We start from the raw sequence: 11,528 nt of genomic DNA on the forward strand, positions 1-11,528 counted from the left end.
TATATACCTAAATATTTTTTTTTGCAAACACCGTAATTAATAAAATACTTATATTCATTAAGTATATTAATACATCGTCGATTACAAACCCAATTGACCTCTACGAGAATTCATATTTTGAAATGTTCACATAATCGACTCATTGTCAATTTAACTAAAAACTTCATATTTGGAATGTCTATCTAATGTCGTTGTAATATGTTGTTGTTGACTTATAAATTTATACAACTAATCCGAGCATCATAATGTTGACTTCTCATTTTACCAACATGTTTCATTAACCGGTCAGGTTTTCTCCAACTATTCCATCCTCCATTAACAAAAGGTATCCCGACAAACTTTACCATTTGGTTTCTCATGATTCAAATATCATTCAAGGTAAGTAGAAATTCTTGCTATTCTGATTTTGATCAGTATTTTTTGTGGATCAAGATATATTGATTTGTTCTGAATATAATTAGAACGGCTTTGATTCTTCTGTTCCTTGTTCAAGAAGGAAGAGCTTGAATTTTTTTTAATTTGATTTGATAGTTTAGTTTAGCTAGGGCTTTATTTTTTTCAAGGTAAGCATAAATTCTTGCTATTAGAAGCCTTTTTGTAAGCATCTTGTTGTTCGATGCCTTCAAAGGTGTGTGGAATTGGTTATGTAGACCTCCGACGAAGAGGTGTTAGAGAGAGAGAGAGAGAGAGAGAGAGAGAGAGAGAGAGAGAGAGATTCTTTTTATATGTTTGAAGGTCGTCGATCGGAAAATTGATCGGTCGATGATCTTTGTCGGTGAAGACGATGAGGTGGCGAGAAGATGAGCTGGCGGAGAGATGTGATGAGATGGAGGAGAGATAGATGATGACTAGTAAACGGATTTATAACAGTAACTGAAAAGAGATGTCATCTGGATATATTCGATAAAGTACGGACTAGGCAGAAAGCTAGTCATAAATTTGGGGTTATTTTCCAAATAGCCCCCCAAAAAATGTGGCACCATGTGTAGTTACATTGTGTGAATTTGGCTTGTTTTTAACAAACTCCTACTACTTAGACCGGCTTGATAGAGTTTGAATTAGGTCCAGTCAGTGATAGCGTTGGACTTTTAGTCAAACCCTAAAAAGATTAGGATTAACCCAAACAAATCGGAATCCCACTAAATTAAGAAGGTGATTGACCCAGACAAATCCGAATCCCACTAAATTAGGATAGTTGATTTGATTGTCCATCCACATCTATACTCTCTCTCTCTTCTCTCTCTCTCTCTATATATATATCGACTTAGATGGTGGGTGGGTAGGTAGGTCTTCAGTAGTAGAAGAAGAAGGCAGTAATCGAGTGAGGAATGGAAAATCAATTGAAACAAGATAGGATGATGGTATGTGAAACCAAGACCCCAAATCTTGGTGATAGAGCAACACAAGAGAACCACAAATTCAAGCACTTCCAAATAATTTGTGCAGAAGAGACCGACCATGATGTAAAAGATCATCATTACTATAAGTACGGTAAGAAGGGAATAAAATATAGTAACAAAACAAAAGAGAGGATAATGAGAGACTGGGAGATTCTAGAAGAAAATCTTTCGGATTCAATTTATGTTAGAGCTTACGAGAAAAGAATCGATATCCTTAGAGCTGTCATTATAGGTCCATCAAGTACTCCTTACCAAGAGGATCTTTTCTTTTTCGACATTTATTTACCTTTTGATTACCCTATTCGCCGGCCAAGATTTTCCATGAGATTTTACACTTCATTAGATTTGGGTGTGAACCCAAATTTGCATTATCAAGGCAGGAGTGAATGGAGTTTCATTAGGGTTATTGAAGGAACGGAGGAGAAGCCGTAGAATCCGGTCGAATCGTCCCTACTCAACGTTCTTGCATCGATTCAAGCCTTATTTAAAACAAAAATTTGTGTCGAATATAATGCAAAAGCATTCGAATCAAGTTGTCAAATAATGTTGAATGTTCTTGATGAGCCACCAAATCATTTCCAAAAATTTGTTTCTCATCATTTTCGTGATCGTGCTAAATCTATTTTAACCACTTGTCAAAACTATAGGGATGAATGTTCATTATTTTCAAGCACCACCTCTACCACTACATATCCTCCTTTAGTTACAACATATTTAAAGCTTTATCTAGGGTTTATAAAGAATGGGTGGAATTTTGAAGAGGAAGAAGAGAACATGTTGAGTTTCTCAAGCTTCATAGATAGCCTTGGTGATTACCCTCGTCCTCCAGTAGAGAACCCTGAATCATGTACATGTGGTGGAGTATGTTTTACTATTTTATTTCTTATCCTATTCTTTGGACCTACTTTTTATGTAATCATCAATAAACATTTCCATAATCCCAATTAGTTTTTTTTTATTCACAGATAATTGGATAACTTAATTAATAAATAGAAAATAAGATTGGTATTCAATTTATTTTATTGTTAAGTAAGATAACCTCATCAACAAAAACAGTAATGCAACCAAAAATTTATGTGGTAAAATCTCAAATAATGCTCTTAAGTCCAACGCGAAGCCACCAAACCGTACAGCAGTCCGGTTTGGCTTCCAAAGAAAATATGTCGTAAAGAAAAAAGACGTCGTTACTTTTTAGATGGTAAAGTTTGTCAAAATTAGTTTGTGTCTCTTACTTCTCTATCCATCCGATTCTCTTTTTCTCTTCACTCTCTCCCTGTCTTTCTTCTCTCTGTTGTAGTTCCGGCGAAGAGAAGGCCCCTTGGTCGGAATCAAACTGCTTCGCCTGTATTCGAAAGGCCAGCGCTTTGGGGAAAGCTAAATAATTTCTGGGGTGTGAAATTTTAAAGGGAATATGTAGAAATTTTCCGGGGAAATAAACTTTAAGGGGAAATAAAGAAAAACACTCCACCTCACCTCACTCTCTCTCCACCTCACCTCTTTATCTTCTTCGATTAGGTCGCCGGTCGGGAAATTTTTCCGGCCGGCGACCATAAAAAAAAAACACTCTCTCTAGAAACTCCGGCGAAGGGGTTTCCCTTCGCCGGAGTTTCTAGAGAGAGAGAGAGAGAGTGAAATTTTTTTTTTTTATGGTCGCCGGCCGGAAAATTTTTCCGGCAGGCGACCTAATCGGAGAAGATAGAGGTGAGGTGGAGAGAGAGTGAGGTGAGGTGGAGAGAGAGAGATGAGGTGGAGAAGTATTTTGCTTTCCCCCTAAATAAAATTGTCAAACAAAATTGACCAATTTTTGACCAAATCTTCACACCCCGGAAACTATTTAGCTTTCCTCAAAGCGCTGGCCATTTGAAATTAAGATTCAGACGAGTTTTGACGAAGTAAATGGTCCCTTCGCCGAAGGGTCCCTTAAAGTGATGTCTACTAACAAGGGTGCTTCTAAAGGCACCGGGCCAAAAGTCTGTTAGCATCCAACTCTATTAGCACTAGGTCCAACTGCTCCTTTCCCTGTTAGCACCGTCCAACTATGTAGGCACCGGTCAAAGTGGAGTTAACCCTAACCCCTCCATCCATCTCTCACACAATCTGAAAATTGCGAATTTCAAACTTTCTCTCTCTAAGCTTTCAACTTCTACTTCACGGAATCTCTCATAATCTCACGAATCTAAAACAAGGGTATCCATTAATTTCAATCCTTTCTATCAAACTTTCTTATAGATGAATCCCCATTTCCACAAACTGATTTTTTCTTAGTTCAATCTGAAGTTATCTGTTTATTGTTGAATGGCCAGATCCTTTTATTTTAAATATCACTTGTTTGAAACTAATAACTGTTATGTTTAGGAAATATCTGTTAAATTAACAGTAGTAAGTACCTAAATCTAGTAGGATATAAACTTTTTTGGGCTTTCTTCAAAACCTTGTTTTTTCATCTATAGAGATTGTTAAAGTTTGAACGAAATTGTGGGTAGAATCAGTAAGTAGCATCCTTGAAAGTTGAAGACCTAAATGTGGTAAGTTCATGGTTTTGATAAATCGTGGGTCAGAGAGAGGTTTCAATCTTGAACTGTCATTGTAGCTTGTTTGGGTTTTGATTATTTGACACTCCCTTTTGATTAGTTTATATTGATTCGTTATCTTGGTGCAAGTGCTCTTTTCTTGATTTATCCTTGAAGTTTGATTCTTGAAACTTTCAGTGGTGATTTTATTTATTTATCTCTTGTTGGTATATTGCAAATTTTGATTGTGGCGAGGGTTAATGGCATCATCTTATTGTTAACGGTAGTTTGTCTTAGAAGCATTGGAGATGCTGATAGGCCACATATGGATCAACCTCTTTCCAAAACATTATAACACTACGTAGTGACGAATGACGATGATTGAACAATTCTTTTCGATTTCTTGCTTGACCACTACGACGAAAATCAGGAAGATGATACCGTACACCACGATATGGAGCCAAATAACCATTCATATTAGGATATCCAGCATCAACCACATAATATTTACCTATGATAAGATAAATTTACTGATAAGTTTATGTCGTGAAAAACAAAAATACAAATTGAGAAATTACCTGTTGGTGGATGAGGAAAATTTGTTGAAGGGTTATTTATTGTTTCCAACAGAACTCGACAATCATTAGATGTTCCTCCCATCCTGCCATTACAAAAGTAAACTTCATGTCAAAAGAACATACTGCCATCACATTTTGTGTGCATTGGTCTTTCCTCCCTCTAAAAGGTACTTGTTTTGCCAAAGGAATGTGTGCACAGGGACGTATCCACATGCAGGCCAAAGGGGGCCATGGCCCCCCTTGGCTGGTTTTATTTAAAAAAATGTTACTAATGGCTCCCCAGTATATTGGGTTAATACTATTTGAAGTCAATACAAAACATTTAAGAAGATCCGGTGGGATGGTAGCTATGTGGATTGGCCAACCAGATGCACCCGAGTTCGATTTCCATAGGCATCCTTTTTACTAAAGCTTTTTGATTTTTTTTCCCTTAATCAATTCTAAAACAAATGAAAAGATCATGAAAATATACAAGTTTTTCATAGTTCAATTATGTTTTCTGCAATTGGAGTAAAATTTTACACCGGAAAATTTTCTTTATTAAGTGTTTTGAAAGGAAAATTTAAATGAAATGGACAAAAACTTATATTGTAGTTCGTTGTAACGATTGTACTTCTTAGGACCAACAAGTTTTTTTTCTTTAGAGAGTGACTACGAAAGTCATTACAATGACATTGATTCATCAAAGATGTGATAAGCGCGATAGCCCAAGTTCAATAAATCATGAATTTCACCTTCTTCAAGGATCGAACCTGCAACCTCCAGAATTTTAGAGTTTATGTCAACACTATCAACCACTCGAGCAACCAAGTGTTGACTTAGAACCCCTCGATAAATATTAAAAAAATTGGCCCCCCTCGATTTCTAGTCCTGGTTCCGTCCCTGTGTGTGCACTTATGTGTGTCCCATCAATTGCTCCAATGCAATCCTACAATTAAAAAGAAATTCAAATTTTTAGGTAGCATAAGTTAAATTATTTTACATAAGAGTGATTAAGTAAAGTTATTACCTTGAAAAGCCAATACATTGAATTATGACGAATATGAGAGGGGACGACATCAAGTGAAGGAGGCTTTATAATCAAAGTTGCAAATTTGGCCATGGCTTCCAGAACAGAATTGAAATGGCGACTGATGGTTTCTCCAGAGTGTTGAAAACGGTCGCACATCATTGAATTTCTCTCGTTATGACCAATAGTCATGAGAAATATTGCCATCTGCTCTTCAATGGACACATGTCTTGTGTTCTTCAAAAACCCGTTTTCTCTAAGTGTGTGGCATAAGCGTATGAACACATGTTGATCCATCCGCAACAAATCACGACATGGTTGAGGGTGCCCATGTAAGAGTTCCATTACGTATGCATGCCCTCTTAAAATAGATTCCTAACTGGATTCTTAATTATATATGTCTGACTATAATACTCTGCCACACTAGCAGCTGCAAGAATAATAGCATTTTCTTCATCTGAATCCATTGACTCTGTCGAAGACGAAATAACATATTAATATGAAAATTGTTTCAACGTCTTTCAATAAATAACTAGAAATATAATTGAATAATAAAAAAAATCAAACTTGGGTGCTAGAAATGTATAGTAAAGTTTATCTAAATTGTATGAATTAAATAAGAAATATCATCTTCTAATTGCAGTGTCGCCTTTGTAACCAATCAAATCGAACTTCAGGTGGAAGCGACATAAACACTTCCCTTACATCTTTGTCCATGAAACTCTCTACGACCGCAAAATACAATCCACTTCTTGCATCTTCCATTCCGGTTAGTGTGTCAATGCATTCTTTAATTGTATGCACTTTTTCCGTATTTTTAGTCCTGTTTTCAACTGCCTCAACTAGTTTTTCCATTGAATTGCTGATCTTAGAGGCTCCAGACAATCTTCTTCGCTTTTGACCTTGTAATGATTGTCCAGTACCACGTTGAGTTTCATTTGTCTCTAACACAAAATCATCATCTGAAGATTGTTGTTGCGTTTCATAAGTTTGGGTAGCAACCGTAGATCGTCTTTCATGGATATCTGCATTTATTCGGGTTTCTACTTCTAAATTTTGAAGAAATGATGGCATTTCACCAGAATTAGGATTGAATGTCGTGTTGCCAACAACAGTTGTATCGCCAAAAAGATAGTCGAGTTCTTTTTCAAATTTTAGGCCCGAGTCTCAAAATTCTACAGTCTTTGGGTATGTCTGTGTCAAGATGAATATAGATTAGATTAAAATACAAATTATTAACCACTGAAATTATTTTAATACAATAATTTACCTTGATAAAATCATTCCAGAAATCATCTCCAACAGATATTGTACCGGTTATCGGATCCCAACCAGAACCTGTTTTGTTAATCAACTTGTGCCATAACTTCCAAGATTCTTTTGTGGTATCCCAGTGGTTTTTCATTTTTTTTCTATCATATGACTTCTTTGTCTTGGTGAAAACTTATCGCAAAGATTTTGATACCCTTCCTTGTTCAAGTGTGTCCCTGGTCTGTTACCTTTTTGTACTTGTTCTAAACATAAGTAAACAAATACTTTGTGAAGTTCATGAGTCCAGTGTGCCCTAGTTGTATTGCTAGTTCCCGCCATCTTCAGTTGATAATTAACGTTCAATAAGTGTTTAGAATACGATGAATCGGATTTAATTGTGTCTAACTAAATTAAAAACTCAAAGAATAACATGAAAAAAGAAATTACTAGTACAAACATACCTGATGTAGATAAAGAATAATTAAAAAATTAAAACATATGCAATGTAGAGAGATGATGACCATTAATGAGGGAAGGAAAATAGTACTTTACCAATTAATGAGGAGAGATGATGGTCTCTTCATAATTCTTTCTCTACCTCATATAAAGAAGTCATTACCAGTATATTATTTTGGAGAAAAGAGAGAGAAGAAACATAAAAACAATCAAAGGAGAGAGAGAAAGTAGTAGTACAATCAATCAATGTAGAGAGTGAAAAAGTACATGCATTAATGAATCATAAAGAGGTAGAGAAAGAAAGAACATACCTGAGTTTCTTTTTCTTGTACTTTTTCGGCAGGTTTCTTGAGGGAGAGAAAAAAAGGATAAAAACCCTACTTTGTTTTGGGTTGTTGAGCCTTCCGAATTTTACTCTGTGTGGCTTCCCGAGAAAGCAATGAGCCCGAAGCTACAAATTGTAGCTTCGGCTTTTTCGTCTAAAAGTGTTTTAATAGCTTATAAAAAGTTCCTACTTTTTTTATCCAATCATTACCAAATTGAAAAGCACTTTTAAAATAGCCAAAAGCCGGCTTTTAGCCGACTTTAAGCTCATCCAAACGTGACCTTAGTCTCACTCTTGGGTTCCCTTGCTATACTCCTTCTGTGCCTCCTCTCTTCTCTCTCTTTTTCTCTTGTTTCTCATTTCTTTTTTCCTTCTTTGTTTCCTATCTTCTTTTTTCTTTCTCTTAATACTATTTCTCTTGACTTTGAATCTTAACAACATTTAATTATAAAATTAGACCTCTACAACCTAATGGTCTCTTCATAATTCTAAATTTTATGTCTCTCAACATTATTTTCTTTTATGCAACAACTAAGTTTGATAACAACTATCAATGTCACACTAGTTTTTGTTAATTAGTTATGGTTTCGTTTATGTCACTATAGACTTAAATTCATACAATTGCACATTAGATATATAACTATGTGCTACTAATTTTTTTTCTTTTAAATTTGGATCTAAGTTTGATATACGTTGTTCTTTTTATTAATTATATAGCTCGTCTATGTTCAAATAATGACATGCAAGTTGCAATGATAAACGAAATTTTTTAAAAATTTACAAAAATTTATTAATTAAACTTACAAATTTACTAAGAAATGACGGGAATATCGAAGTTAGTGTTAAGTTAGACATAGAGATATGAGAAGAAGAAAAAAGAGTATAATGACGATGAAGCTATTTTCGTTCTTTTAAATACAAAAAAAAATGAGTTTGGCTAATTTGTAATTATAAGAGGTCTATAAGTGTATTCCTAATTGTACACTAGCGGGGAAAGCTCATGTTATATTCCCCTATTTAGTATTACTTCTAATATTCTATTGAAAGTTGTTGAAACAAAGCATAGGCTCTGCCCTGATCATGACATTTAAAAGAAATACTACTCCATAAAAGTAGTTACATTACCATAGGTTAAGCATGTTATGTCGGATATATTTAATGATTTTATCTAGATCAAGAAATCCTCGTGGGCTCACTAAATTCGTTTTATTTCTAAACATTGTTGAATGTTGATCGATGAATATGAATTTATGATACGAGCAGTTACGTCGAACACCATATGCAAAAGAATGTGTATCTCAATGGAACAGATTAAGGTAAAACATTCAAAAATATATACGGCAATGTGAAAAAATAAATAAAAATTCTATTATGCTCAAATTAGTCTCTACCCTAATCCCAACTCTTTAATCCCTCTTGAATTGGTTATTTAAACCCTACATTTAGTTGTCGTTTTACTTTCCAACTCTTTCATTTCCATCATCTTCTCGTATTCTATTTCCGTTTCATTTCCCCTCTAAGCATAAGTAATTCTACCATTACTGTATGCATTTCGAAAAGGTCATTGGGTACTTCAAATTTTGAGAAAACTCGTAAGTTTTTCTCTTCAGATTGCTTGATCAAGTGCCCCGGTTGCTCATTATTTTGCTGATTTGATCTCTTTTCTTCTTCATCTTCCCTTTCTTCTTGCATTAGGTTAATTTTTGCTCAGTATTTTTGATGCTTTCTTTTAATTTCCTGAACCCAACAACACAAGTCTGAAGTTTATAATTTTCATTTTTTCCCCTCAAATTAGGGCATTTTCTTCATTTCTAGGGTTTATCTTTTCTCTCTCTTTCTGTTACTGTTTCTTAAAGTTATTTGTAAATTTAACGCATTTGGTTTATTTCTAGGGGTATCCTTTCTCTCTCTCTCTTTCTGTTATTCTTTCCTAAAGTTATTTGTAATCTATATGGTTTTATGTGGTCAAGGATTTTTTTGAATATACTTGTATCCTCTCAATCACAACACCTTCCTGTGCAATTCTTTATTTGGATTGTAACCAAGTTCTAATGATGGCGGCCATCCACCTATGGGCCTCACGGCTAGTCCAACTATAGGCCCAACGGCCTAGAAGTTATATTATTATAAGTTTCCTATTTTATTATTTAGGGTTTCTATGTTTAGGAATATTAGCAATCAAGGAAAGTAATATTAGTAGTTATCTTATTTCCCACTTTGAGTCTAATTAGGAAAGCATAATCTCTATATAAGAGAAGTCCAGTTTATCTTGTAAGACATTGAATTGAATTATAAACAAACCCCTTGATTGCATCTTCTTTCTTTACAATTATTTTAGTTTATCATTAGTTATTTCTTGTTTCTTCTTTAGTTTTAGTAATGGATTTCAATGTTATTTCGCTTCCACAACAATCTACATCAGCTGGTATCATGAGCCTTCAAAATCCTGAATTTTTTTTCCAACAAATCATCCAGAAAGGAATAAAGTGTTCAAATCAAGACTTACAATAAACAAGAAAGTCTGCGATTTCATCATCGATAATGGTAGTGAAGAGAACATGATTTCTCAACGACTTGTCAATGCTCTTCAACTACCTACAACTGAACACCCAAATCCTTACAAAGTTGGTTGGATTTCTAATCAAAAGGAATTATCGGTAACAACCCAATGCACATTCCCGTTCTCCATTGGCTCTTATTATCGTGATTCAATTTGTTGTGACGTCGTCGATATGGACAATTGTCATCTTATTTTCGGAAGACCATGGATTTTTGACGTCGACGCCACATATCATTGTCGGGCAAATATATTCGAGTTTTCTTGGTCTAACCGTACCCTTAAACTATTACCGTTAACGGAGAAAACCGATCTCTCGGTTCACACTTCCACCACGGAACCATCACGGCAAGCCAACAAAACTACCGACGTCCCATCCACTACACCACACCGAGACTACACCATCACCCCGAACCAGCTCCACCTCCCCAACGGGTCACCTATCACCGATCACCACCAACAACAACAACCGAAACCCACCACCACCGTAACACCACAGCAGCCAAAACAGCAACCACCGACGCCTACCCCTACCGAAACCGCACCACCAACATCCCCACTTCGCGACTTCTTGCTAGCAACCAAAGACACATCATCCACCGACCGACCACCACACCCATCCGTTAAACCCCTTCTTGACGAATTCCAAGATCTTATACCCTCCATCACACCACCTTCTCTTCCACCTTTAAGGGATATTCAACACCAAATTGATCTTATACCGGGAGCTAATTTACCGAATTTACCTCACCACAAGATGAGTCCTCAGGAACATAAGTTACTCCAGGAACAAGTAGAAGATTTATTATCTAAGGGCTTTATTCGGGAAAGCCTTAGTCCATGTGCAGTTCCGACACTTTTGGTTCCAAAGAAAGACGGTACTCGGTACATGGCGTATGTGTGTTGACAGTAGAGCTATCAACAAAATTACCATTAAGTATGGTTTCTCAATCCCTCGTTTTGAGGACATGCTTGATCACCTAACTGGGCTACAATTTTTTCCAAAATTGATCTAAAAGCAGGTTATCACCAAATTAGGATTCGAGAAGGAGATGAATGGAAGTCTGCATTCAAAACAAAGGAAAGACTTTATGAATGGTTAGTTATGCCTTTTGGCCTCTCTAACGCTCCTAGTACTTTTATGCGTTTCATGAATCAAATTCTTAAACCTTTTTTGAACAAATTTGTAGTCGTTTACTTCGATGATATACTCATCTTTAGTAAATCAAGAAACGATCACTTAGATCATATTCGAGCAGTTTTTGAGGTTATGAGACAAAACTCACTATTCATGAATATTCCCAAAAGTTTTTTCTTCTTGGATGAAGTTTAATTTTTGGGATTCATTATAAGTAAAAGCGGTATGAAAGTTGATCCCGCCAAAGTCCGAGCTATTTCTGAGTGGCCTATTCCATCCTCACCTTCCGAAGTTCGTAGTTTCA

General features: G+C 35.6%; 2 protein-coding genes across 2 annotated transcripts; one reads left to right on the plus strand and one right to left on the minus strand.

The window, feature by feature from the left end:
• Positions 1-4,203: 4,203 nt before the first annotated feature.
• On the minus strand, positions 4,204-5,842 carry LOC147563140 (uncharacterized). Its single transcript, XM_086655033.1, has 5 exons — positions 5,498-5,842; positions 5,383-5,416; positions 5,156-5,240; positions 4,489-4,571; positions 4,204-4,421 (listed from the first exon to the last, which is right to left on the minus strand). Exons 1-5 carry the CDS (start codon positions 5,840-5,842, stop codon positions 4,204-4,206), a joined length of 765 nt encoding a protein of 254 aa, XP_086511159.1.
• A 4,245-nt stretch (positions 5,843-10,087) lies between these two features.
• On the plus strand, positions 10,088-10,993 carry LOC147563141 (uncharacterized). Its single transcript, XM_086655065.1, has one exon. It carries the CDS (start codon positions 10,088-10,090, stop codon positions 10,991-10,993), a length of 906 nt encoding a protein of 301 aa, XP_086511191.1.
• Positions 10,994-11,528: the final 535 nt, after the last annotated feature.

Source organism: Eschscholzia californica, unplaced genomic scaffold (genome assembly GCF_041429995.1).
Source record: "Eschscholzia californica isolate CP2 unplaced genomic scaffold, dmEscCali1.0.p SCAF_1, whole genome shotgun sequence".
In the NCBI taxonomy this organism is placed as follows: domain Eukaryota; kingdom Viridiplantae; phylum Streptophyta; class Magnoliopsida; order Ranunculales; family Papaveraceae; genus Eschscholzia; species Eschscholzia californica.

Bases quoted from the DNA above. Each gene is read 5' to 3' on its own strand.
- LOC147563141 (XM_086655065.1), top strand. From the start codon at position 10,088: ATGATTTCTCAACGACTTGTCAATGCTCTTCAACTACCTACAACTGAA.
- LOC147563140 (XM_086655033.1), bottom strand. From the start codon at position 5,842: ATGGAACTCTTACATGGGCACCCTCAACCATGTCGTGATTTGTTGCGG. The intron at 5,241-5,382 runs GTGCACACACAG...TGGAGGTTGCAG, and splicing joins AATTGATGGGACACACATAA to GTTCGATCCTTGAAGAAGGT. The intron at 4,422-4,488 runs GTAATTTCTCAA...ATCTTATCATAG, and splicing joins TTTTCCTCATCCACCAACAG to GTAAATATTATGTGGTTGAT.